The following is a 27,445-nucleotide window of genomic DNA, read 5'->3' as shown; positions in this document are numbered from 1 at the left end:
ATATCTTAATAATGGCGGACGCCCTGCAAATACAACAACCACACTAATCAAAACCTCCCAAACATATCAAATTCCGCGCTTAGCATGTGCCCATTAGAGGTGGCAATATGGTTGCAAAACCATTAAACCAATCCAAACCAAACCAAACCAAAATTGTGGATTTGGACCCATTTAAAATCACATTTAGAAAAATGGATTTGGTTTGGTTTCTAGTTTTACATTTCTCACAACACATGGATCTAACCACATTTGGTCTCACTTTTAAGATTTCTTATATAATGACTCGTGACCTTACTTGGAGAAGCCAAGAGCTTGAACCACTACATTGACTCACACACACTTTTGTTATATTTAGTATTCATTATATTGTCACTCGAGTGTATTAATTTTTGTTCATTATATAATATTTATTTTTACTTACTAAACCAGTTATCCATAATTCAAACTAAAACGATAACCACATTTATTAATATATGGTTTGGAAATGATTTTGGTTCATTTATCCAAACTAAATTCATTTTATAAAAACCAAAACCAAATCAAAATTTGCCACCTCTAAGAGCATTCACATTGGGTACCTCATCCCTTTTTTTATATTCTTACTAAATTTAGTAATTCCCCAAAATTATCTTCATGAATTTAAAAATCTTCCACATCTCATTCCCCATCCTATCTTACCCCATCCCTATATTCCCTTTTATAATACCTCTTTCTCTCTCTCTTTCATTCATCATCTAATCAATTGCACTTAAAAATAAAACTAAAAAATCAAAGAAAAGAGGATGGGGCATGTACAGTGAGTCCCCAAATATGGGGTTTGAGTTTTGGTCCCTAAAACTAAACCCTATTTTAGGGTTTCGGATGTAGCTTCAGTTTTGATAAAAAGTTAAGAAATTACCTAAATTATGAGGATAGGGAAACATATGGGGGAGCCAACGGGAATGCTCTAATGCCCATAGACACACATTAGACAAACCCTAAATACATATATGATATAATTTTGATTATAAAATATACTGGATGTAGTTATGATACATGCTATAATCGTGATTATGATGGATGTGTGGTGTGATAAGATAATTAATATACATGATTGTTTGTGACATAGCACATAATAAGCATCAATTCTCATTAAAATAATTTTTTTATAGGTGGAATTAGCGTGAACGCGGGAGGCCATTAATTTCACATTATAAAATATATTATATATTTTTAGTTATATAAGAAGATACATGAAAAGAAATGCTTTTATTATTTAGAATGAAGTTAAAATAAGTGATGAAATTTAAAGGTTAATTTGTATTTATGCACACTTTTTATTTTAAATGCGTGTCTCAATACTTTACAATTAAAATTTTTTAATATTAATAAATTTTCATTTATACAAAAATGACTATCACTTTATTGGTAAAGACCAGATTGACCCCCAAAAAAACCTGTTCTGTTCTTTAAAGTAAACTCGGTACGAAATTTATTTTACCAAAATTAAAAAACAATTCAAATCTAGCTGTTGATGCAGCTTTGGAGGTGTGGTTGATATGGAAGCAAGGAGACGAACAGGAAGTCCAGTATACGAACGTCAGTGGAGCAGCGAGTCGGGAGCCTCTGCGGGCTCGGGATGCTCTTCCACCTCCACCAGCATTTCTAATATAAAGCGCACTCAGAACCTCGCGGCTAGAGCAGCGGCTCAACGACTTGCTCAGGTCATGGCTACTCAGACTTCAGACAATGGCGACGATGATGACGATGACGATTTGGAAAACAACGGCATGAGATTTCATTTTGGAGCACCAAGGAATGCTAGTACAAACAGGACTATCAACACCAACCACCGTGCTAGATCTTCCTCACCTGCGGTATTTATTTACCACTCTTTTCTTATTAAATTATTATCTGGTTCATGTGTATAATGCCAATTAGATCCATAAATTTCAGGCCGACTAATGACTCCTTATTTCCAAGTGACTTGAACTAATTTAGGACTTTAATTAACCCGTGTTTCGCAATGATGCTTGTCTGCGATGAAACTAAGTTGAGGAAAATGAACCTGTAACTAAGTTGTCTGCGATCTGATCGATTTATATACAACTTCGTTAATTATGCTTACTATACACCACAGTTCCTCTCGCATAATACATATACAAGAATATACCAACTTATGTTAAACAACTGCTGCAACTTTAGTAATGAGCTAGCATAGTAGGGACCAGTATTTCCTGCCTAATCTTGAATTGAAGTATTGACTCGTGAAGAATTTAAACCGACTGTACTTCTTGGGTTGATCATTTTTCTGCAACTCCTTGATCATAATCTGCATTGCAGTTGCATTAATACAAGCAAACATCTTTCATCATGTTAGGAAAATGAAATAGGTTTGAACCTCGGAACTTGGGGTGTTATTGCTAACAGTGATCAGGGAAAAAGTCCCTTTGTAAACAAATTAGTATGTTGCTGTTTGATGGGAGATGAACTATTATTTTAAGGTAAATTGCAACATCTCCTTTTTAAGTAGGCAAATATTTTTAATATGGTTCCTTCTGTCTAACAGAAGACATGACTGAAAATTATATGGGGAGCTGCTAAAGTATTATAATATAGAAGATCAGGAGTTTAAACTGGAACTTGTAATTTGGAGAAAAGTTGGGGTAGCCATGTGAATTCACAAGAGTCACCAACCATAACCTTGTATTCAGCCTTCACTCAGGATATGGATACGGTTGATTGTTCCTACTCTTTCATGCAATAATTGAGTTACCTAAAATAATACAGATCCCTTTAAATTTATAATGATCTTGTATTGGTTTGATGCTCCTGTAAATCTGAATAAGAAAAAGATGAGAGAAGTAATGAGTTGTTAGCTGACATTATAATACCTTGACACATGAGACTTTCAAGGACCTTACTAACTTGTAAGTAGCTTGTAATTGACCAGATTAAAGACATACAATGAATTGAGATGGGATGTGAATTGTGAACTGTTAAAGAGATATTTGGTCTTGAAATTGTTGGGTACATAAGCCTGCCTATCAACCCTTTATGAAGTGAAATACCTGTTATATCAGGATCACATGTAAGCATAAACCATGAATGATTACGTTTGATAGGCAGCATAGATGGTTAGCAATTCAATATACCTACATATTTAAGGAAATCAGGATTGTACATACTTTGATTTTAGCATACTCCCTCCGTCCCTTGGACTGTATACAGTTTCCTTTTTGGGACGTCCCATCAATTGTATACATACCAAAAATAGTAAATTTTTGTAATATAAAAACTTAACTACATCCACTACCTTCTTCCACTACACTCACTTTATACATTAAGAATTAATAGGTCCCACCAATTTACTCACACTACACTCATTTTACACATTAAATATTAATGGGTCCCACCACTTCACCCACTTTTCTTACTTTTCTTCACTAAATTACACTTTTTTTTAACCTCCGTGCCACTCCCCATATGTATACTACTCAATGGGACGGAGGGAGTATTATAGTAGCAGTGCTCGTTTCGTAGGAATTTTGTTACTTAACGAGCCAATTTTTCCCAGAATTGTGTCAATTACATTTATAAGGAGCACAGTAATAGAGGGTGCCACAGATGAACAAACTAGGATGACAATTAGACTGAATGAAGACTAATTGGAGATGTGCTGCTGATAACTAGGAAGCAATGCAGGGATTAAGTCCATACAAGGACTTGAACATAATCAGGGGAAGTTGCTATGAGAATTTTTCATTTAGATCACCAAATAGGATTGTATTGGTAACATATGACCAAGTTATTGACCAGTCATTTAAGACAGCAAAAGCTATGAGAGATCTAAATATAGGTATCTTTCACACAAATTCAATGGTCTCGAAACTGTCCAGTCCTTTATATTGTGTGAAACCCCTTGCCAACAAGCATGTCTTCGTTCTCTCCACCTAACCATTATGACAGTACTTCACCTTATAAAGCCACTTGCAGCCAACTTGATGTGTTGTCAGGCAAATGGCCTACAGTTACTAGGCAGGAAACAAAACTACAGTACGAGTATGATCAGCCTTACCTCTAGGGATGCAAGTTCAGATGCCTATGCATTACACCACTCAATGTTTTGAATGATCTGTATATATGTACAACGTTCTGAAATTTTGGACACATAAGCCAAAAATGATTGTACCACGTACGACTGTACATCGACATGAAATTCTGGCATGACAAAAAATATGGACCTATGCATTGAATTTCTTAAGTGAGAGTGAAAGTATATTGTAATTTGGTATGGTGTGAAAATTTTGCAGGTACCTATGCGTGGATGATTAACTAAAATGAACGACTTAGGGAAGACATATAAGTTCATAATTTTGAGAATAAGGGTAGCCTAAAAACACTCCCCTAGATTCAATTTTTTCATTAGAATCTTACAGATATTATATCAACCGAAGTGCTGAGCATGATCAAGGATATGCATGTAAAATCAACCAAGAACTGTACCCAAGTTCAAGCCTTACAAGTTAAATTAGCCAAGAAATCATCTCAAGTCAGCAGATGAAGCTGAAATTGTCGTAGAAGCACAATTAATGCCAGCTCATCTATAGAGTTGCTTCAGTTAGTTAGAGTTAATTGGAGATCTTTTGACATGTGTCTTGTGTATGTAATATCAGAGAGCATATATATAATAAGTTTGCCTGTATGCGTTGTTATTCTTTCTTGCATATCTATACTACGTAAAGTTCATCTTATGCATTATAGTTTTTAACTTTTTAGTAGCCAATTTTGTTTTTAGAAAAATTTATGTTCATTCTGACGACTCTGCCACTTAAAATTATAGTAACATGTAGTAATCTACATACATCTCATTATTCTTGTTATATCTTGAAGTAAAGGGAAATGAATGATGCATGATATTCATAGGCCTAAAATACTTTTGATATGCTTTATTGGAAGGCCCTTTTATCTTCATCAGCTTTGCACTTTTCCCTAATTCTCTTATAATGCGTGTGGTAAATCATGTGAATTTTTTTCTGGAAATGTATGAATTTTCTTTCAAAACTGCATAACAAATTTAAGCATGGCATCTGTGGAGGTTCCACAGTTGGAATTTTCTTCCCATTATACTTTGCTTGTACTCAATCACATCTCCATAGCATTCTTGGAAAACATGTAGAACAAAATGACGCACTTCTGATTGACTTTTTTTACCTACAAAATTAAAATCCAACTAAAACCATATTGCACAATAATATTAAATGTCTGCACAACACCTAAATGAACTTGCTTATTGCCCTCTAATCTTTTAAAGTGAAAATGTTAAATGCTTCAGGAAAAATTTAATGTTTGTTGCATTTTCTTACTATTATCGTTATCTTGCTAAGTATTAAAAACCTTGATTTCCATCAGCATCACTGTTACTTATACCTGCATCATCCTCTTTTTGGATATCAGTCTTGGCAACAATTTGGCTTTAGAGTAGTTGGAGCGCAATTATGTGGTTTTGGAAGATCTAAGTAAATGAAAGTGGTTTCTCATTTCTGAGTTGAATTGTATCTCAACTTAATCAGACATGTATTACCTTTAGCTGAATTGAGTTGTTTTTATTTACCGTAGAAGAAGAAATTAGAGAACATCGCTAAATTAGGAGGATCTGTATAGTGAAAATCAATGCAGTTTGGTAAATTATTTACTTATATTCATGAAACTTGATTATTTTAATGTGTTTGTCCAGACCATTACTTGAGTTGTTCATCTTCAGCCAAACTACTCATGAGGGAATAGAGTAAACTAGCTCATTAAGAATGGTGAATTCTGTTATAAGACGAGATTCAGAACCTTTATCATTTGCATTGAAGTTCTACTAGGAAATCTTGATCTCTTGTGCAGTATAATTTGAGTTGTTCGTTTTTGTTCAAATCTGGATAAATTCTCCTTAAAACGGACTACTGAATAGGTAAAGAAATGGGCAGGACGGAGGAAGCATATGGTTATGTACGGAAAAAACCTTTGCGTTGTCTTCAAATCAACTTCACAATGGTTAATCCTAACATGCATGGGGTAATACTTATTCCTGTAATTTTCTAGCTCGGTATATGCTTTACACAAACTAAAATAGCCTTGATAGTGTTAAAATGGTACTGGATTGTATATTATTGAATTTATAGATTTTGTCAATGTTAATATTGTGGCAACAAATAATTTAATAATGCTCATAGTTGTTTGTTGTGTACATGTTGGATGTTTGAGGGCATTGCCGAGTCTTAAAATTTGGTGAATAATTTATTTACTTAAGTCTAAACACTATGAAGGTGGGCTCATCAGCTCGCTCAACATCTACTGGAAGGTCAGCAAACTCAATTCGGGCGATGCCACCTATGCCACCTGGCACCATGCCGTTGAGGACTGCGGTATCATTACCACCAATTGATCCTCCTACTAGTAAGAACAGAAATAAAAGGTATATTATTACCCTACTTTTATTATTCTCTTGACCATGTATCCAACTGCAAGTGTGTATTATTGTGTTTAACCAGTAGAATGTGACTGTTAGAGGACATGCTTCAAGTCTGTTTGCAGGCTTAAAGCTTTTTTGCAACATGTTTTGAAAAGGTAGAATGTGCTTTTGTGACAACTAAGACAGGCTAAAGAGTGTAATTTTCAGATTTTCGTCAGATATGGGGAAAATTAACCTCAATGACATAAGCGATCTGCGGGATGCTTCTGCACTTCATGACGAAGTATGTAACTTTTTTTTGTGTCGTTTGATGAATGATGATATGCTAGAGGTTTTTGACATTTCAATTTTAGCAATAAATTATGGAGTCCAGTAGAGAACACTTATATATACACATAAAATTCATGTATCAATCTCATTATTCATCTAATATATAATTAGTTAATCAAAAAGATAAAATTTCATCATTTTTCCTCCAAAAAAACGTTGAAAATTAATCATAATATACAAATTTGTTCTACAGTAGGACCATATTCATCCAAAGTGGTTCTACAGTTGAACCAAAATTTTAAAATCAAATTTTTTACTTAGATTGTGTGTGTTAAATTGTTTGTGCATCTTATGTATGATTAGTGTTCTACATTAGAATCGAAATTTATGCATAAGTATGACTAATTATAAAATTATTAATGAGATTTTACAGTAGAATCAAATGGTTCTCCGCGGAACTCTATATGAGAGGGTTCTCCATGGAACAATGGCATATATATATATGTGTGTGTGTGTGTATGTATGTAATGTATGTACATTCTGACAGTTTCTGCTAAGTTAATATCCAATAATTTACAGCTGGATATGCTACAAGAAGAAAACGACCTTATCTTTGAGAAGGTATTTATGAATTTCTTTGATTATTGCTGTGTTTTTGTGTGTGCACACATGTGTTTATTTGTGTGCGTACTATATATGCGTATTGGATATCATTTTAAAATCTGTGGCACAGTTAAGAATAGAGGAAGACAGTTGTAAGGAAGCAGAAGCTAGAGTCAAGGAGCTTGAAAAGCAGGTAATCCTGTATTTGCTGTCTAAATTACCTTTTTCTCTTGAAATGTCAACGTATTTCTGAGTATAAGAATACTTTTACTTTTTTGAATGATGTCCTTAAAAAATATGAATGATGTCCTTCTTAGCATTAAAATGATTTAAACAAATGCCTTTCTTTTCACTTTCTTGAATGCATAAAGAACAAAATAATAAGTGATGTCTGTATACAAGGAAAGAAAAAAGGTATGAGAGAAAGGTGTCAAAAACAATATCTGTAAGTCAATATGCCGATAAAATAGGCGTGTCTAATTTGGGAGAGAGGAAATATCATATTTTATGCTCCATGGTAGTTTTTTTTTTTTTTGAAACCAATGCTCCATGGTAGTTATGAATCCGTATTTTGTATCCGTATGTTACAGCCTGTTGTATGTTGTAAACATGAAATTTGTACATGAAAAGTTGCTACTGGTAGGTTGCTGCTCTCGGAGATGGCGTATCTTTAGAAGCTAAATTACTGAGCAGGTATTAAGAATTGAGAAACTTGTAATCTGTTTTATCCTCAGCTTTAGACTTTCCACCCTTCCATCTTTATAAGCATCATATTATTCTTTTTCAGAAAGGAAGCTGCATTGCGTCAAAGAGAGGTGATTGTTTCCACTTCTTTGCTTCGAGTTAATTTCTATTCATTGACTTGATGTAAGACAACACATGACTTTGCTGTAGACCCATAGTATTGCAGTTTTGTACTAAAGATGTTGTTAGGTTTTTATATGTTCTTCTCTGGCATAGTGCATTCTTCCCTACTATTCATACATGAAAAAAATGAATTTGACTACCAGGCTGCACTTAAAGAAGCAAAACATGCAAAAGTTGAGATACATGATGAAATTTCATCCCTCCAGTCTGAACTTAAGGTAATATAGTAGTCCATTAGTGCCAATAATATGAACTTTAGCAGCATTTCTATCCGGCATTCTTGTTCCCTCAATTATAACCTTACTTTTATGTTAATACTTGTATACTGCTAAAACTTTAAAATTTATTTCATATACAGAATAACATTATTTTCTTAATGTTCTCAATGTATTTCTATAATATACTAATATATATAACTATAGCAATCTGAGGTAATAGTGGTATACATTTATCTGTCTCTTGAGTTCTCAATGACGCTTTACAAGATCGCCTCTTTGGTTTAACTGGAAGACTATGATTTGTCTTGTAACATGGTTTAGAAAGTGAAAGATGAGGCTGCAGCTGCTACAGACCAGTTTCAGAAAGTGAAGTATGAAGTTAGAGACTTACATTCGATGACACAGAGGATGGTCTTAAATCAACAGGAAATGGTGCGTGTGTATAATATATATGTACAAGATTGTGTGTGCCTCACAGATGAATTCCTTACTTGTGTATAATAGTCACCGTTTTTTATTTTTGACTTTGTAGGAGGAAGTTGTTCTTAAGCGATGTTGGCTTGCACGCTATTGGTGTTTAGCTGCCCGTCATGGTAATCTACTATTGCACTATCAACACTAGTTTGCTTTAGCTTTCTCGTAATGGTTATTAATTGTACTTTATTTTTTCTTTATCGAACCAACCTGAAGAATGAAGATTCGGGGCAATTCAAATAGATAGCTTAATTTTATTTATCTCAATAGCTCAATTTATTCGTCTCATCTGACAGATGGAATGTGCATGAATAGAACTATGACTAAACCTTTTACTATATATCTGCCTTGTGGAAACTTTTATCCGAAAGTCAGATTATTGAAATTCACTTGGCTCCTTTAACCCCTACTGCTAACTAAAAGTCTCTGTACGGACTGTATATTACAAGAACATATCATGCCCATCATGTTGTTAACTTCATTTTATGGATCATAATCCACAGATTAAGTTATTTTAGTTTTCTTTTGTTGGCACCACTCTGCACTCCGTTATACATCACTGATTAGTAAATTATTCTTGCCTATGCTACACTATAAAGTGTTTAGCCTGATGTGCTTTTGATTCAGATTAACTTTTAGAACTCTCAAAAAGTTTAATGAGCTTTATTTTCCGGTAAAATCATTCTTTGTCTTTTTGCAACTTGATTGTACCTTGATTTAATCCTGTAAAGAATTATGCATAATGTTACTAGATAGTGTACTGTTTTGCTGTATGTTACTACTCTTTGAGCGGCTTTCCACATTATTTCTGTCTTTATTCTAATTATATACGCATACTGTGCTACGCTCTTTTTGTCAAGGTAGTCCTGATTTTTTATTTATTATAATATATATATGCATCTGAGTTGAGATTTTATATTTTGTATATCTGTCAGTATTAAGTCTACCCGAGCATAACCCTTTTTTTCCAGGCATCTGCTCAGATATTGCAGCGTCTAAACATGAGTACTGGTCATCATTAGCTCCTCTTCCTTTTGAAGTTGTAATTTCTGCTGGACAAAAGGCTAAAGAAAATTGCTGGGGAAAAGGCTAGTAACTGCTACCGGAAGATGTTTTTATTGTTTTATTGTTACATATTGTTGATTTATTATTATGTGTCTTGCATCTGATGATATTCCTCCATAGTTCTATCTGTACAATAGATGAAATAATTTGTTGCTCTTCATGTATGTGTTAAACATCACATTCAATTTGATCTACTAACTGATCAGGGGATGAGAATCCACAGTGGAGAAGCAAACATGTCCAGGACTTGAGTGATCTAACCGGAGAAGGAAATATTGAAAGTATGCTGTCAGTTGAAATGGGATTAAAGGAGCTGGTTGCATTGAAGGTCTTCTTACTATGAGATTGTTATTAAACTATCTCATGTACATTAAATTTGGGTCTAGACCTACTTGGCTTCAATCTAGTAACTGTAATGTTGAAGAAATATTTTCCATCTCCTCTCCATCATGTCTCATCAGTGTAGATCTGCATATGATGCTGATACTATGCTGATGTAAGTATTTTCTTATATGAAAATGTTGCTGCAAATTTTATATATATGTTTCTCTTTTCATCTTTTTGCCAAAAGGTTGAGGACGCAATTGTGCTAGCACTGGCCCAGCAGCGAAGACCAAACTCTGTTCGGCAATCCATTTCAGGTTGTTCCGGTATATTGTACATATTATGTGGATATTTACACTATTGATGCCTCTGATAGTCTCATCATCGAAAAAAAAGCTTTGCTTTTAATACCGCTTCTAAAATTTGTGTTGCTGTTTTAAATATTCATAAATAATAGCACGAAATTATAACATATTAGACACCTGAAAACCACATCTACTGCATTCACATGTAGAATGAATCTTCCGTAAGCATATCATAGGAGCTGCATGACTTGTGTTGCAAATTTTCCGTTCCACCCAAATTTGCAATGGCAAGTTTATTAAATTAAAGCATTTGCATGTTATTTTCCATACATAAAGTCAGTGCATGTCTATGGTTGAAGAACTATATTTCCTAATATCGTGATGGAAAATTATCTATTGTTCTTCTAATATTTTTAAAGAATCCCTAGTTTCAAAATCTGTATGTTTTTTATATTCAAAACTAATCTTAAGACTATATATCTGAAAAGATGCCGGAAAAATGTTGTATATTCCATGAAAGATGTAAATTATGGATTTTTCAAAAAGCATACATTAAGTTGGTCCTCCTAAACATCTAAAACTTTGATGTCATGTGTATTGATAACTCCACTCTGCGAATTACAATTTATAGAATATTGTAGGGACATGACCCTGTAATAGATACTTAGCAAATGCAAAATAATGGACTGAATGGGGGATGTCTTTCTTTGTGCTACCTCTGTCGTGATAATCAACAAACACAATGTTGGGTATTTTATAGAGTTTGGAAAATATAATAATATGAAAATATTACCTGAACGATTTTCGAGACTTGTGTCCTATAGAAGTACCTAACCTCTACATGGTAGATTACTTGTAAATCAGACCCTAAATCAAAGTAGGATTCTCTGAGATAAAGATTTATTACGCAAGCTTTTATGACCAACATAGAGTCTTGAGGATCATTATTTGACCCGGCCTCGTACACCAATATCGATGGATCACTGGTTACCACCATAATGATCAGTCATTACATAACAATATTACGCCCGTCAGTGAGCATGGACCACTGATCATGTGACCCTAAACCCGCTACAGTTGACCCATGATAAATAAGTGTTAGTACTATACTGATCAGTCATTCGGGTACTTTGAAGTTTGTTCGATATGGTATCCTTTAGGTTTACCCATCAGGGTCCACTGTAGTCCTATGACATGGATTAAAGGCCCTTCAGGCACCAATAATATCCTAGATGCCAGCAACTTGTTTATGAAAGTCCTGTGTCCAAAATAGGGACAAGATCCCAAGTTGGTAGTTTATATAAATGAAGTTTGACACTTAGATTCATGTTGTGTTCAACACTACATACCCAAGTCCAAGCAACATAGGGCAGCTGGAGGGATTTGCAAGTATTTCAGTATATTGTCTTATGTTGTTTATCTCATACAAGAGACTTCATTTTATCAACTACAATGGCAGACGTAATTTAAATACACATTGAAAATCTACAGTCAATGTAGTAATGTACTTGATAATCAAGATTTGGTATTTTAATAAAGTTTGCGTTATAAATTCTCTGTTGCTTAATTTAACTTGACATGCTGGACGGAAGTCAGGGTGTTGGGGTACAACTATGTGTAGACCAAATGCAGGACAATTGAGGACAAGTATCATTATGAGCTGTCTTTCTAATCAATTATTAAGTTGTCATCACAAATAACCCAGATTTTGTGGCTTGGTGGTGGATTCTGCTTACCATCAATAGCTTAAAGGATTTTTATCTTTGATCAGATATGAAACATGTCAGCCCTTTTTCTTCTTTCCCTGATATGATAATATTTACAGATATGAAGTCCCCTGGAGATACAAAGTTTATGGACGCCTTTGGTATGTTACATATTTGTTTATCAGTTGCAGTCACATGACCTTGTACTTTAAAGTTAGCACATCAATATAGTTAAATGCAGAAGGGCTAGAAAATAAAAAAATTATATGCAGAAAAATCTTGTCATTACTAAGTTATAACTACAATAATTTTTGGTTGTGGCATGAGACAGATACCACATCATAAGAAGGGGTAAATATACAATTTGATCTATATATTGTGTCTGTACATGACTCTTAATGTGTCATCTTGCAGAATTGAGTACAGAAGAGTCTGAGGATGTTCTTTTCAAAGAGGTCTGCAATATTTGATTTATCTACATGCCAGTCTTTTATTCAAGATTGTTTGTCTTTGTCATACTCCTTCTGTTGACCAATTATCATGCATTTTTAAGTCCTCCACAAACAATTATTTTTCACTAAAAACTTAAACTTACCTGATTCTGGCTTTATATTAAATGATGTCTTTTCATGTTACTTGTTATTACTAAGTTATAGCTTTATGCCCCCCCACAAAAAGCATTCTCTTTTCTTTCTAATCATTATTTAATATCATACTCTATATTATAAAGGCATGGCTCACATATTTCTGGAGTAGAGCCAAAGTTCATGCTATTGAGGAGGGCACTGCCAATAAACGTCTGCAATTCTGGATAAGCCGCAGTGGGCAGTCCCCAACTTCACACGATGCTGTTGATGGTAACTATTATCTAACTATTCTTTATATAGTTTCATTCAGATCTTTTTAAATATATAGTCAAACGGATATGTAAAAGCAAATTATGAACCACAACTTTGCTTACTTTTTCTAACAACTAGGAATCTTATGAGGTGCCGTAGGAACTTGTTGGATGTGAGTGTGGATGAGACCCTATCCAACGTATACGTTATGTGAGACCCTACCCAAGATGTGATTATGGGCACACCTAATACTTTACTAGTAATCAAGTGTATTTGATAAGGTTATAGTAGCAAGAATTTAAATTATTACTCAAATTAGGTGTTACAAGGTAGTTTTTATATCACATATAGAAGGAAAATGCTAGGTACCCCAAAAACTCTTCCCAATTTTTTTTCCCAAATCTACTTGGCAACATATGATTGGGTCAACTCACACTAATAATAATGGGACCCCCTGTATGCACATCAACCACCCAATTAATACTAGCCGTTTGTGTGCCACGTCATTTTGGAAAAACATTGGGTACGTAGCATTACCCCATATAGAATTTATCATATTAAATATATCTTCAATACTAGCTATATATATTGTATTTATTATTTAGAGAACATCAGATGTACTAGGGATGGCAATCGGTCGGTATGGTTCGGTTTTGGAGAAAACCGAAACCGAACCGGATACTGTTTTTCAAAACCGAACCCGAACCAAACCGAATCGAAACCCGAAGTTCAAAAACCAAACCCGAACCACCGGTTTTCGGTTTCGGTTCGGTTTTAACCAAAACCGAAAACTATATAAAAAAATTCTAACAAAATATATTTAAAATATAGGTTCATAAACAAGTCTTTTATTCAAAAATTAACATATCCTCAATTTGTTACAAAACATTCATGATTAAATTAGAAATTACAATAATTCATAATTAAAGAGAAGCTTCATTGTTTTTAAGTATTAGTAAAGTATTATTAATTCAGCTTTTTAAAATCTTTTTATTAATTTAGCTTATTAAAAATAAATGTAAGTTAATTGCTATACACAAGAAAATAAAACATTATATTCTAATATAAGATTGTATGGATTTTATTTTATTTATTTAGTTGAACAAATTTTTTGATGATACTTTTTTTTTGTTCAAATATTATTCAATACTAGATTATGTTTATTTTATTATAAGAATATGTATTTAGTATTTATAAATAACTCTGTATCATATTCAATATTTGAATAAGTGATGAAATATTATTAAAAAAAAGATAACAATATAATTATTCTTTTTTACACATATCTTTTAATCTTTTGATAATGACTATTTTTATATAAATATGATATATATATATACACATACATACATACATACATACAAACATACATACATACAAACATACATACATACATACATACATACATATATATATATATATATATAGGGATAGGATCAATTAAAAACTTTTTTAAGTTACAAACTTACAAACTTTTTTTTATTCTCCCATCGTGTTAATCCTTAGTTATATAAAGTATCCATGTTGAAAATTCTTCAAAAAACATCACAATTTTTAAAAATAACGCATAAATAAATCGCGTTTTCAACACATTTATAACCTGGGTTCAACATCGGGTGTTGAACACTAATTATCATTGTGTTGAATATATCTAAAAAGATGTTTAAACTATACCTCTAGGGTTTGAGTAGGGTCTAGAAACATAAATATTAGTTATATAACATGTTTACCTTAGTTCTTACATTTAAAAATTGGTTTATGTACTTCTCCGCCACTATTTTAATCGATGTTCAACAAAATATGTTTAAAAAATGTTGAACTCAAGTTATATATGTGTTGAACAAAAAAAGTTTGTAAGTTTGTAAGTTTGTACCAGAACCCTCCCCTATATATATATATATATATATTGTATATCGGGTTTGGTCTGGTTTCGGTTTGGTTCGGATTCGAATCGGGTTTCGGCTATTCGGGTCGGTACTGGTTCGGTTGGCCTAAAAACCAAACCCGTACCAAATTCAATCGGTTTTTAAAAATAAAAACCAAACCCGAAACCAAACCATAAAAATCGGGTTCGGTAAAAACCATTCGGGTCGGTTCGGTCGGATATCCGTCGGTTTGGAAAATTTTGCCATCCCTAAGATGTACTAAAGATTTTGTTTAAGTTGTATGGTCAAAATGGTTATTATGTACTTCCAGTGTCCCAATATAAGTGTCTCTTTGACTTTCCACATATTTTAAGGAGAATAACGGTTACTTCGACATTATTTTTTCAAAATTCTTTTTTTGAATAAAAATTTAAATGTTATATTTTTATTCAGAAAAAAATATATATAATGTGGAAACAATTTTTTTTAGCACCTCAAAGCGACAATTATTTTGGGTGGTGGGAGTATTGATCATAAAATGTATACTTGCTCACACTTTTTTGCAAGAAATCAATTTCATACTTCAAAGAAATTGCAAGGCATAATTAATTTCTATCATTGTTTATCATTAGGATCAATAACATTATATATTAAAAAAGGCCCTTGTTACCAATCACCCTTAACTCTCCCAGAGTATCGCAAAATCCTTAAAAAAAACGACACTGACTTATAAGCACAATAAATACACATATAAATACCAACTACTAAGCCTCTTCTTCATATTTGCCCAGAAAGCGACCTTTACTATAAAGCCTATAGCACCTCTACTCTGATGGCAATAAGCTCTTCAAGGTTATTGTCAAAGACTCAACACTTCATGCTGTAATGTTGCCTTGAACACACCTTCGTTTACATTTTTCAGCCACACACATATCATCAATTCATCATAAGCTTGCCGATCCCACATATCATCATAGCAGCCACTTTGCTGCTGAAGTTCTAATTAAATTCATCCTTGTACTCATGCAAGTTGATGTGTATTTGTTTTATTACATGTCTTGTCGTTTCTGTGCTGATGTGTATTACTGGGGACACCAATTTAGTTGCATATCATGCATGCTGCGTGCTTTATGCTAACGGCAGGATAGAGGTTGTTAGGGAGTATTGTAGTGCAAGAATAAAAGGACAAAGTATGAGCTGGTGGTCACCGTTGTGAACAATGCAGTATTTCTGAAATAGCATTATTTTCACATTCTCTCATCTGTAAAATCTCATATCTGCTATCCTATGCTCGAAAGTTCTTAACTATACAAGTGCACTTGGTAGAGATAGCGGCCAGATGTAGTTCCACTTTAGCATGGAGATAACTAGAGAAAGTTTGGACATATTTGTTCGAACAACTTGTCAATTTAATAATTTTGACGTAAATTCTTTGTTTAAGCAACTAGTGAGTTTAAATCTAATCTCCACTCATGGAGTGCGTGTGTGTTTTTTCTGCCTGTGCTTTCAGTTGAGCAAGGTCTTATGGAGCTAAGGAAACTGAACATCGAGCACTTAATGTGGGAAGCATCCCGCAAGAAAGTTGATCAGGATCTTTCTACAACTGCTCACATAAAGTAGCCTGGGAAGTCAAAGACTGCAATGCTGCAGGGGATGCTAGTCCTGGATATTTGTGATTCTACATATGCTAGATATTTTCTTTTATTTATATGGTCATTGCCTGATCTCTCAGTTTCTCTGAGATGTAGAATTTGCTCAATCTCGAAGCAATGTGTATACGGTAGTAAAATGGTTAATGAAATAATCTTATTTCTGATTTCAGTGAGGTTCCACTAATTGCTGGAACATACTACCATTTCTGTTTATGGAGGAATGCATAAAAGTATATCATGTCATCGGTTGAACCTTTAGAACAAACTAGTGCGGTCTTATAAAAATTATATTAATAATTCAAAATTAATATTTGTAGAATAATATAACTTGCGCTGTTTATAAAAATTATATTAAAGATTCAAAATCAATATTTATAAAATAAAATAATTTTTATATTATAAACAATCTTTATCTTTTTAACACTGTATAAACAGCTTTCACTTAAAATATATATTGTGGAAGTGTTGCATGAATAATATTTTTCTATATACAAAGTAAATCATATAAAAATTAACAACAATAAACATGTGCGATAAACAAAACAAATATTATAAAAAAGATAACGAACAAAGATATATTACTAACAATTAATTTATTGACCTTTTTATCCATCAATATCATGTCAAGACGATATTGTTCTCTTGTGTTTGTATTTATCGACTCCCACATCAATCCGACAAACTCTTACTTTTATCGGTCAATCATCTCTGTCACCATTCAAAACATCTGGCATAATGTATAACTCTGGCATAATGTATAACTCATTATTGTATTAGATGGAGAAGACAAATAAGCTCAAAAAAACTGTGTACGTTAAATTTTATGATGGCTGACCTCAATTTATAGAGGTTGATTTGAAAAAAACTTGCTTATCAAAAATACTTTCTGTTTTTGATATACACATTTTTCCAAAAATATTATGATAGTTTCAAATTCTGATTCGATTTTCAAAAATCCTTTTGGTTTTTTATATACACTTTTTCCAAAAATATGATGACAGTTTCAAATTCTAATTTGATTATGATATTTTGAAAAAGCTAGTTCTGAAACTTTCTTTCAATATATTCGAAACTAAAAAAGGTAATTTTTATTTTTGATATTTTTTCATACAAAAATTTCAGAAAATTAGAATAATAGAACAGGACTCTCTGAGAGGCGCCACCTAAATGCCCCATGCTTCTCCTTTATATAAATATATTGATATGTGTAACGTTTAGAAGGTCATGTGTAGTTGTTTGTATTTCTCAAAGGTAAATCACTCTGTAAAGTTTTGAACCATAGGTGGATTGGTGCTCCAAAAACCTAGAGTAATATTTTAATGTGGTAGAGGTTGTTGCTTCCCAGAAGAAAGCCGCTCTGAGTAAGATTAATGAAAGGAAAACCCCAAAATTTGAATAGCAAACCTTCTGTCAACAAAAGGCTGCCGTCTGTGTTAAAAAAAACCAAGGGAAAATAGATTTTTTTGCCACCCAACTTATTATTTGTTTAGAAACCTACCATTGAACTATAATTTTTTTCTTTTTTGCCACTAATGTTATGTTCGGATTTTTTTTTGTCACTAACGTTAGTTTCAGATTTGATTATTAACATTATGTTATTCTTTTTAGTATTAATTGCATTTGGCACCCCTTTGATTTCAGAATGTTGCACATTGCACCTAATAGTTTTGGAATAAACACTATGCAGTCCCTTACTTTTAACCCGTAGACACTTTGCACCCTTTCCGTTATCTTCTGCCGTTACCGTTAACTTTGAAGGGGCATTTTGAGAAATTTTATTATATTTAATTAAAATCAGACCTTTATTTAAATTTTCCGACCATCTAAACAATATTTTTCAGAAATCTATTTTTCGGTAGTCTGCAATATAATAGTGATCTGTGTCTATATCTTTATATGTAGTACTTCGTATGTGTCTTAAGTAGTTTATCTTAGAAGATGAGAGTACGGATTTTTTTACTCAGAAAGGAAATCTCAAAATTAACTTATGGAACTATATTTATAAAAAATGGGAACCTTAAAATACGTGACAAGTAGTGGTAAAGAACTATAAAATCAAATGATACTATATATTTGTGGAGTCTTAAAATAATTCATAAAACTAAATTTTTCAGGTTCTTAAAATGCCTGTTAAACTCTCGTACTTCAAGGTAAACTAACTAAGGGACATATAGATGACTGTATATAATATTATAAACACATATCATATCACCATAATATTGCAGACTACCACTATATTTTTATAATGCTAAAAAAATAACATATTGTTAATAATCAAATCAAAACATAAGATTAGTGACAAAAAAAAAATCCAACGTTTTTTTAAGGGAAAAAAAAACAACATTAAATCTTATTCAGAAAAAATAAAATAAAATGATTTTTGAAATTTTTTGGAATCTCAAAATGCGTATCCAACTCTCGTCCTTCAAGGTAAACTACCTAGGACACTACATAAAAATATAGACACATATCAGATCGCCATTATATTGCAGACTAACACTATATTTTTATAATACTAAAAAAATAACATAGTGTTAATAATCAAATCCGAACCTAACGTTAGTGACAAAAAATAGTCCGAACCTAACATTAGTAACAAAAAAGAAAAAAATTATAGTTCAGTGGTAGGTTTCTAAACAAATAATAAGTTGGGTGGTAAAAAAATCTATTTTCCCAAAAAACAATACAGTTTTCTAATAAAATCCGAAAGTTGAAAAATTACTTTATTTTTTATATTATCAAACATTCTATTAACTTATAATAAATTTTTCATATACTTAAATAATTTATATAATCATATCATATTATTATCCAAATATTTCAAAATTTATAAATTAATATACTTATTACTTATAATTTATTTATTTATTTTAAATAATAAACAACTTTTGATAAATTAAGTAAAATTGTGTGGTTTCATCTAAATCAATGGATTGGAGTCCCATAAGTTACAAAATTAGTTCTCAAAAATTATATTGATGTTATACATAAATTTATGGGGTATGTGGTCGGCTAGAAATATGAAGGTCTGGGAACATAAAGTGGTAACTCCGAGTATGGCAATGCAGTGGAGTGCGAAACAGATTTCTCAGTGGCAAAAGGTGCAAAAGTATAAGTTGACTACGGGTGATGCGAGTAGACGAAGTAAGCAAGATGTGACAAACTATTGGAAAGCTCCGGAACCTGGCAAACTAAAGATTAATGTTGACGCGTCTGTGCATGCAGGAACTTCGAGCTTTGCACTTGGTATGGTGCTGCGCGACCAAAATGGTGGATTCTGTAAAGCTAAATGTTCAAGGCATGAAGGAGAAGTCACAGTATTTGAGGCAGAAGCATTCGGAGTGGTGGAAGCTTTAAAATGGATTATGGAGCTAGGCATAATGAATGTGGAGCTAGAAAGTGACTCATTGCTTACTGTTCAGGCTGTTAACAGGGGAGTAATCAATTTTTTAGAAGTGGGCAACCTGATTAATGAGAGCCGCTTGATGATGATTGGTCGTCCAGATATTGATCTTGTATTTGTTAAGAAGCAAGCCAACAGAGTAGCCCATTCGTTAGCACGGGTATCTTGTGAGGTGAATTGCTTCATTGAGTTTGAGTCTCCTCCACCTAGTGTGTTGGAGAACATTATGTATGATGTTTTTTTGATCTAATAAAAAAGTCTTACTTTAAAAAAAAAACACTTACTTCCTCCGTCCCCCTCAATTGTTTACATTGGAGGGGGACACGGAGACCAAGACAATGTATAAAAAATGAGTAAAGTTAGATGAAAAGTGGTTAAAGTGGTGGGACCCATCAATATTTAATAATAAATTTGAGATAGTGGAGGAAAGTAGTGGGTGTAATAGTAGTTTTTATTGTTAAATATGAGATAGTGGGGGAAGATAGTGGGTGTAATGATGGAAAATACTTACTATTTATGGTAATGTAAAGAAATGAGAGGGACATCCCAAAATAGTAACCGTAAAGAAATGAGAGGGACAGAGGGAGTACAACCTTACTCTTTATTTTGATCGATTAATAACTTGTTTTGAATTTAGTCAGAGACCCGGCAGATTGTGTTGCGTGGTTTCAACTTTCATCTAAATAGGAGACCAGTAAGTTACGAAATCAATCAACTACTTTTTCGGTGTGACATAGTACTATGTTCTGAAATTGGGAGGATGGAATTCTGTATTTGTATTTCTTCTTCAGTTCTTTGTTTTAAACTTTATGGTTAAGTTGATAGGTGCGACTGGGTCCTCTAGCATTTATGGCTGCTCAGCTAGCCTAGCTTGTCATTCATATTGTATTTAATGCTGACTTAAATACGCTTCCGGTGTTAGTTGGACAGTCCGCGGTACTACTACAACTGCCTTATAAGATAGAACATCGATAAATATATGATTTGTGTCCAGTAGAAGATCCAGTTTATTTTAATAAATAAATAAAGTGATGTGCTTCCGAGAATATCACAATGGTTACATACACCAGACTCCCACCCGTCACAGCTGCCACTGCTAGGTAACATGAATTCGACCATGGATAGCACACAAGTGGAGTCAGATCACGGGATCACTAGTAGGTCAGGTTCTACTTCTATGGAGGTGGCATCATCTTCTTCAGTGTACAAAAGTAGCAGAAAAAATCTTGGGTTGTATTTTATGGAGTCCGATGAGGGCAGGAGGACACCTTTTGCCGGCGGTTACATTACTGGAGGTGGAGGTGGAGGTGGAGGAACCACGCCCGTTGATATTCAACGGAAACCTATCTCCGAACAACGTCTCTCCAAAACCGGTGGTTGGCTAGCTGCCTTCTTCATTTTCGGTATAAGTTTTATTTTATGATATTTTTTTCCTAGACTCAAAAAATACTAATCATTAAATTTTATCGATTTCTAAAATCATACTATAAAATCTAATATAAAAATTAGTAATAGTATTAACATGTGTTGAACAAGAATTAACGATAATATGATTCTAAGTAAATTCATCATGAAATAGACACACATACATGGTTCTGAATTTTCCATGCTCAATTTTATTATGATTTTATAATATTTATGTTTAATAATTTGGATGAGATCGCTCAATGTTAGACTACATAAATTAAATTTAATTATTATTCTATTTAACTATAGGCTTAATGATCTTTTAGCCCTCGAAATTTGGGTGGAAGTTCCGATGCGGTCTCGATGTTTAAAGTTATTCGATTCGACCTTCCAAGTTTCTATGTTGTACCTTTTAACCCATTTTTTGAATACCGGTATAAATCAGGGTTAAACTTGATAATTCATATTCAGAGAAAAGTTTGGGCGTACCTTTTAACCTCTAAAGTATACATCTTGTTCCTTTTAAGTCCCAAATAATACATTAAAATACATTAGATGTTCCTTTTAACCTCGATGTTTAATGCCCCTTTTAAGCCTCTCACATGTAAAATGTCAACTTTGTCCATCCCGTTATATACCGATACGATATGCCATAAGAGTTAAAAGGTACATTCGGAAAATTTGGTAGGGTCGAATCGAAAGACTTTAAACATCGAGACCGCATCGGAACTTCCACCCAAACTTCGACAACTAAAAGGTCATTAAGCCATAACTATATCATTAATAATCTCAATAAATTTATGAAAATGAAGTATTATTCTTTTTCTAGGGTGTTTGTCTTTTTCTGGGAGTGGATTTTGACTTTTTTTCACATATTTTTTAGAGTTTTAACCACACACTTGAAAATATTATTTTTAAATTTTCCTTTTGTTAATTAAAATATGATATTGATATTTTTATTCATAAAAAAATAATTTAAAAATAATAATTTTAGACATGTGAAAAAAACACGTGTAAGAGACTAATATATCTTAGGGAGTACTACAATAATAAAAAAACATATATATAGTATTTTATTTTCATACATTAAAATTTGTAAAAAAGATTACTTCCATTCAATTGTGTACGTTATTTTTTGTAATATTTTTTATAAAAAAATTTTCTGAATAAAAATTTGATATTTAAATTTTTATTCAAAAAAGAAAAATTTAGAAAAAATATTATGAAATTATACTTTATAAACTATATGATTTAGTTTTATACATATAAATTTATATGATATAATTAAATATACAAGATGCAGAGATTCTACGTAAAATATTTTTATTTGATAATTCTATAATTTTTGTGAAGCATGTAAATACATATCAATAATAATCATCACATCATAATATGTACTCCCTCCGTCCCCTCATTTGTTTACATTCGGGGACGGGGGTTCGGCACGCATTCTAATACTCTCGTAAAACGTAGTTCGATAAATTATTTTGAACAAATAATTTAAAATATTTGTTCAAAATATTTTCATGAAACATATTTCTCACTAGCAGTATAGAAATGTATGTAATTTTAAGTAGACGGGTAATTGCTATCTATGTTGCAGGGAATGAAATGACGGAAAGAATGGCTTACTTTGGGCTGTCTATTAATATGGTAGCTTTTATGTTCTACGTGATGCACAGACCTTTCTCCAGTTCAGCAAATGCTGTAAATAATTTCTTGGGAATTTCCCAAGCGTCGTCAGTTTTTGGTGGTTTCTTAGCCGACGCATATCTTGGTCGCTATTGGACAATTGCTATATTTTCCACCATCTATCTTGCGGTGAGTGAGTGAGACATGACTACTTAATTCTAGTACAGCTAGTGAAACAACACTGACATATAAACACAAGTAGCAAAGTGGATGATATATTAATTACTACTTCTGATCATGTCAAGCTAGGGTTTAACAGGAATAACTTTATCTGCTACAATGAACATATTAGTGCCAAAGCAAGATGACTGTAGTCAGTTTGCGCTGCTTTTGGGAAATTGTGAATCTGCAAGGCCATGGCAAATGTTCTACCTCTACACTGTACTTTACATAACGGGCTTTGGAGCAGCAGGAATAAGGCCTTGTGTGTCTTCTTTTGGGGCTGATCAGTTTGATGAGAGAAGCCAGAATTACAAGTCTCACCTGGACAGATATTTTAACTTGTTCTACCTCTGTGTCACCCTAGGGGCCATTGTGGCCTTTACAGCCATCGTGTACATCCAAATAAAACACGGATGGGGATTTGCCTTTGGTACCCTAGCTATAGCCATGGGCATCTCCAACATGCTCTTCTTTTTGGGAACTCCTTTATACCGTCATAGACTGCCTGGAGGCAGCCCTCTCACCCGTGTTGCACAAGTCCTGGTTGCTGCTTTTCACAAGAGAAATGTCTCCTTTGATACCACTGAATTAATAGGCCTTTACGAGCTACCAGGAAACAGATCTGCAATCAAGGGTAGCACCAAGATACCTCACTCTAATGATTTCAGGTACTTCTGATTCAAGACCAGCATATATATACTGTGCTTGTGGTTTAATTTGTTTACAACACAAATTGATCCCGTTATTTTTTGTGGTATAGGTGCTTGGATAAGGCAGCTCTGCAACTAAAAGATGATGGAGGGGACTGCCAGGTGCCAAGTCCTTGGAAACTCTGCACGGTGACACAGGTTGAGGAAGTGAAGATTCTAATAAAGCTTCTTCCCATTCCGGCCTGCACTATCATGCTGAGCCTAATCTTGACTGAGTTTTTGACTCTATCAGTGCAACAAGCTTATACATTAAATACCTATATGGGGCATTTGAAACTCCCTGTCACATGCATGCCAGTATTCCCTGGCCTAAGCATATTTCTATTGCTATCTCTTTATTACACCGTATTTGTGCCTCTGTCCAAGCGCATAACGGGAAATCCTCATGGTGCTTCCCAGCTACAGAGGGTAGGAATTGGTTTGGGACTTTCAATATTGTCTGTGGCGTGGGCTGCAGTGTTTGAGAGATTCAGAAGGAATTATGCAATAGAACACGGATTTGAGGCTAGTTTTCTTAGCCCTATGCCTGACTTGAGTGCATACTGGCTGTTGATTCAGTACTGCCTCATTGGACTAGCTGAAGTATTTTGTATTGTGGGACTACTGGAATTTCTCTACCAGGAGGCCCCCGATGCGATGAGAAGTATCGGTTCAGCTTATGCTGCACTAGCTGGGGGTCTGGGTTGCTTTGCTGCCACTGCTTTAAACAGCATTATCAACTCTGCAACAGGAGACCAGGAAAAAAGGAAAATTTCGTGGCTGTCCCAGAACATAAATAACGGAAGATTTGACTATCTTTATTGGCTTCTCACAGCAATGAGTTTGATCAATTTTTTCATCTTTTTATATTGCGCTCGTAGATACCAGTACAGGAGAAAGCATACTGGCGCTGCTGGAGGGATCGAGATTGCCACAGGCGAAGCAGTTTGAATAGATTGTTCTGAATAAGGAGACTTCAAAATTTATTTAAAGCTGCGAAAAATTGTTGATCTTGCCATTAAAATACGTACCAATTTAATTTTGGTCTCTTAATTTCTGCACTATTATAAATTTTATATTTTCTTTAATTGCTTCGTATACAGAACTGTATTGAACTTGAATATTTCCCTTTCTCATCCAGATTCTTCATGTTTTAGCTAGAGTTGGATCAACACGGGCGAAATTTCAAGAAGACATATAGAATGCATAGTCTATGAAGTATGAAACATAGAATATTATGAAACAGAAGAAACTCACTTCTAATATGGCGTTCCTTTGGGGGACACCATTCAAATTGAGAGAATCGAGCAGCCAATCCAAATCCAATCTCTTGCTAAGAGCCCCAGTGGTGAAATGATCTCAAGCACTGATATGATCTCAAGCACGTTAAAAAATCGAGCAACATCAGTACTATTGGCACTTGTATAATGTGTTGACTGTATCCAAAACAGAAATCTATACTCTCAGAAAGCAGAATTTATATGTATAACTAAGTTTTGACAATCAATCCTAAAATTTATAGATTTAACTTCATAAACTGATGCTGCAAACAACAGAGATTAGAAACTTAGCCAGGATGATGTAACCATTTAAATCCAAAGACTTATTGTTCTCCTTATCATTATGAAGCATGTGGACTATCACATATAAAACAAAACAATCTATACAACATGGAGAAAATGATAAAAGGCAATAAAGTAAAAAGATCTGAAAATGGTATTACAAAAATCATACTATTTCGGAAAGCTTTACCTAGCATTGAATTTTGTTTGAGTTTGGCATTTAAAGATGATCTAACCATTGAACAACCTAAAACATACAATCAAACAGTTGGAGAACAAACAAAGTTCCGTAATAAAGGCGGACAGATAAGAATGTGGGAAATACATACACTGAGGAGACAACGAAGATTCATCACAACAATCAGCTCCATCGACGTGAGCTTACATTTTTGAAGCAGCTTGGATAAAGTTTAAAATCTCCTGAAGAAGCAAGTTATCAGAGAAATATTACAAAACTATCGAAAGAGTTCTGAAGTAACCAAATTCTAGATGTAACCATGAACATAACAATAATATCAAAATTGAAATGGCGAAATTGGAACTAAACTTGCGTTCCAGTAAACTAAAAAAAAAAAAAAGATGAACCTGTTGACAGAAATCATAAATGGAAAGATATAGTAAGGACACTAACCATCAATAGAGAAAAAGACGAATCAGACATGTGGGGATCTTGATCAGTAGGAGGAAGAACGGGGAAAAACTACAAATAGCAAAAATGTATAAGGGATCAGGGTTAAAATCAAATATAAGTAACAGAAAATCAGGGTGTTATCAATTGGAATTTTAAAGGATTTTTTTTCATTCATGAAAGCACTAAGCTGAAATTTTTAAGAAGAAATCAAGCACTCACAGGAAGGAGATGATGTTTTGGAATGGATTGGATAAGCTATTAAGCTGAACAAGAAATTTTTTCTATCACTATATCAGAAAGTAAGAGCCAAGAGGGTTTCCCAACTAGACAATACTCAAAGATAGCAAAAACTTGTCAAATCCCTCTTCTGTGTGTTGAATCATGTGACTGCAAAGACTAACAAAAAGTGCACGCTCTTCTTTTAATCCCTTGATTCTTTTGATGTTACCCAATTATCTTGGTCATCTACTGTGGCTGAGTTCATCTATGTTATGGAAACTCCATCCATCTGCAGGCCCGGCCCTGAGGGAGGGCAACCATGCCGACCGCCCAGGGCCCAAAAATTTTAGGGGCCCAAAAATTTTATAATTTATGTATTGTTATTAGTATATATCATTCATGTAAGCCTATTCTATCCTAATTGACTACGTCCTATTCTATCCTAAGTGACTACGTCCACCCTAAACTAATGGTACTATTGACCAAGATAAATGTCATCAAACATTTGTTTAATCTTCTTTTTTTACATCTTAGTACACTTTATCGTTAAACTTGATTATTTTATAGTTATTTTTCTACGGAAGTTGACTAAAATTTGAGTTTATATTGCTACAAGGTCATATGTTATCAAATTTAGTGAAGTAAAAAAAAAATAGGGCCCATTTTCTTCTTTCGCCCCTGGGCCCTCAAAAGGTATGGAACGGCCCTGTCCATCTGTCTATCAATTTGAATTCATGCTTTGTCTTCCTGGTACACATGCTATGCATCCGTTTTTTCTGCTCAAAAAATACCATGACAACCAAGATGAGTAAAAGTTTCAAAAGTTCTGTGACCGGGATGTTATTTTATCTGGACAAGATAAAATGTCCAAAGAGGAGGTTGGCAACATAACAACACCAGTTGCAATCATAGACACGAGATTCTCTGGCAATGGACCATGATGAACCAACTAAGCATGATGATAAAGGACAAGGCGATAACATTAGAGCATATGATAATGCAGTTAGTGTTGAAAGGTAGGATGACCAGAGATTGTTGACGTCAACTTCAGAG

General features: G+C 33.5%; 3 protein-coding genes and 1 long non-coding RNA gene across 7 annotated transcripts; 3 read left to right on the top strand and 1 right to left on the bottom strand.

The window, feature by feature from the left end:
* Window positions 1-1,472: 1,472 nt before the first annotated feature.
* On the top strand, window positions 1,473-16,796 carry LOC108202748 (coiled-coil domain-containing protein SCD2-like). 3 transcript variants are annotated; one of them, XM_064084342.1, is made up of 18 exons: window positions 1,657-1,856; window positions 5,955-6,042; window positions 6,294-6,442; window positions 6,647-6,722; window positions 7,289-7,330; window positions 7,443-7,505; window positions 7,956-8,005; window positions 8,100-8,127; window positions 8,323-8,397; window positions 8,719-8,829; window positions 8,930-8,990; window positions 9,843-9,959; window positions 10,143-10,264; window positions 10,508-10,577; window positions 12,391-12,432; window positions 12,686-12,726; window positions 13,002-13,128; window positions 16,486-16,796. In XM_064084342.1, the coding sequence occupies exons 1-18, from the start codon at window positions 1,798-1,800 to the stop codon at window positions 16,593-16,595; spliced, it is 1,431 nt and encodes a 476-aa protein (XP_063940412.1). In that variant the 5' UTR covers window positions 1,657-1,797; the 3' UTR covers window positions 16,596-16,796. The 3 variants fall into 3 exon arrangements, with proteins under 3 accessions (XP_017226766.1, XP_017226767.1, XP_063940412.1); XM_017371277.1 differs by lacking the exon at window positions 5,955-6,042 and having other exon boundaries at window positions 1,473-1,856; XM_017371278.1 differs by lacking the exons at window positions 5,955-6,042; window positions 8,323-8,397 and having other exon boundaries at window positions 1,473-1,856.
* A 2,851-nt stretch (window positions 16,797-19,647) lies between these two features.
* On the top strand, window positions 19,648-20,280 carry LOC108201743 (uncharacterized). The gene has a single exon (XM_017370028.1). The coding sequence runs from the start codon at window positions 19,648-19,650 to the stop codon at window positions 20,278-20,280; it is 633 nt and encodes a 210-aa protein (XP_017225517.1).
* Window positions 20,281-20,992: 712 nt separating this feature from the next.
* On the top strand, window positions 20,993-25,116 carry LOC108200208 (protein NRT1/ PTR FAMILY 6.1). The gene is made up of 4 exons (XM_017368274.2): window positions 20,993-21,433; window positions 23,041-23,258; window positions 23,379-23,959; window positions 24,052-25,116. The coding sequence occupies exons 1-4, from the start codon at window positions 21,136-21,138 to the stop codon at window positions 24,929-24,931; spliced, it is 1,977 nt and encodes a 658-aa protein (XP_017223763.1). The 5' UTR covers window positions 20,993-21,135; the 3' UTR covers window positions 24,932-25,116.
* On the bottom strand, window positions 24,834-26,736 carry LOC108200209 (uncharacterized). 2 transcript variants are annotated; one of them, XR_010287969.1, is made up of 5 exons: window positions 26,393-26,736; window positions 26,174-26,242; window positions 25,872-25,962; window positions 25,238-25,789; window positions 24,834-24,973 (listed from the first exon to the last, which is right to left on the bottom strand). It is a non-coding gene; the product is annotated as an uncharacterized LOC108200209 (long non-coding RNA). The 2 variants fall into 2 exon arrangements; XR_001802633.2 differs by having other exon boundaries at window positions 25,238-25,346.
* Window positions 26,737-27,445: the final 709 nt, after the last annotated feature.

This window comes from Daucus carota, chromosome 9 (assembly GCF_001625215.2).
Source record: "Daucus carota subsp. sativus chromosome 9, DH1 v3.0, whole genome shotgun sequence".
Lineage (NCBI taxonomy): Eukaryota > Viridiplantae > Streptophyta > Magnoliopsida > Apiales > Apiaceae > Daucus > Daucus carota.
Note: the sequence above shows the minus strand (reverse complement) of the source record. Positions and strands in the feature narration are given on the sequence as shown.

Excerpts from the sequence above, each read along its gene's own strand:
- LOC108202748 (XM_017371277.1), top strand. The coding sequence starts at position 1,539 with ATGGAAGCAAGGAGACGAACAGGAAGTCCAGTATACGAACGTCAGTGG. Across the intron at positions 7,331-7,442 it reads ACGACCTTATCTTTGAGAAG|TTAAGAATAGAGGAAGACAG; the intron begins GTATTTATGAAT and ends TCTGTGGCACAG. Across the intron at positions 8,991-9,842 it reads GTGTTTAGCTGCCCGTCATG|GCATCTGCTCAGATATTGCA; the intron begins GTAATCTACTAT and ends CTTTTTTTCCAG.
- LOC108201743 (XM_017370028.1), top strand. The coding sequence starts at position 19,648 with ATGAAGGTCTGGGAACATAAAGTGGTAACTCCGAGTATGGCAATGCAG.
- LOC108200208 (XM_017368274.2), top strand. The coding sequence starts at position 21,136 with ATGAATTCGACCATGGATAGCACACAAGTGGAGTCAGATCACGGGATC. Across the intron at positions 21,434-23,040 it reads AGCTGCCTTCTTCATTTTCG|GGAATGAAATGACGGAAAGA; the intron begins GTATAAGTTTTA and ends TCTATGTTGCAG. Across the intron at positions 23,960-24,051 it reads CCTCACTCTAATGATTTCAG|GTGCTTGGATAAGGCAGCTC; the intron begins GTACTTCTGATT and ends TTTGTGGTATAG.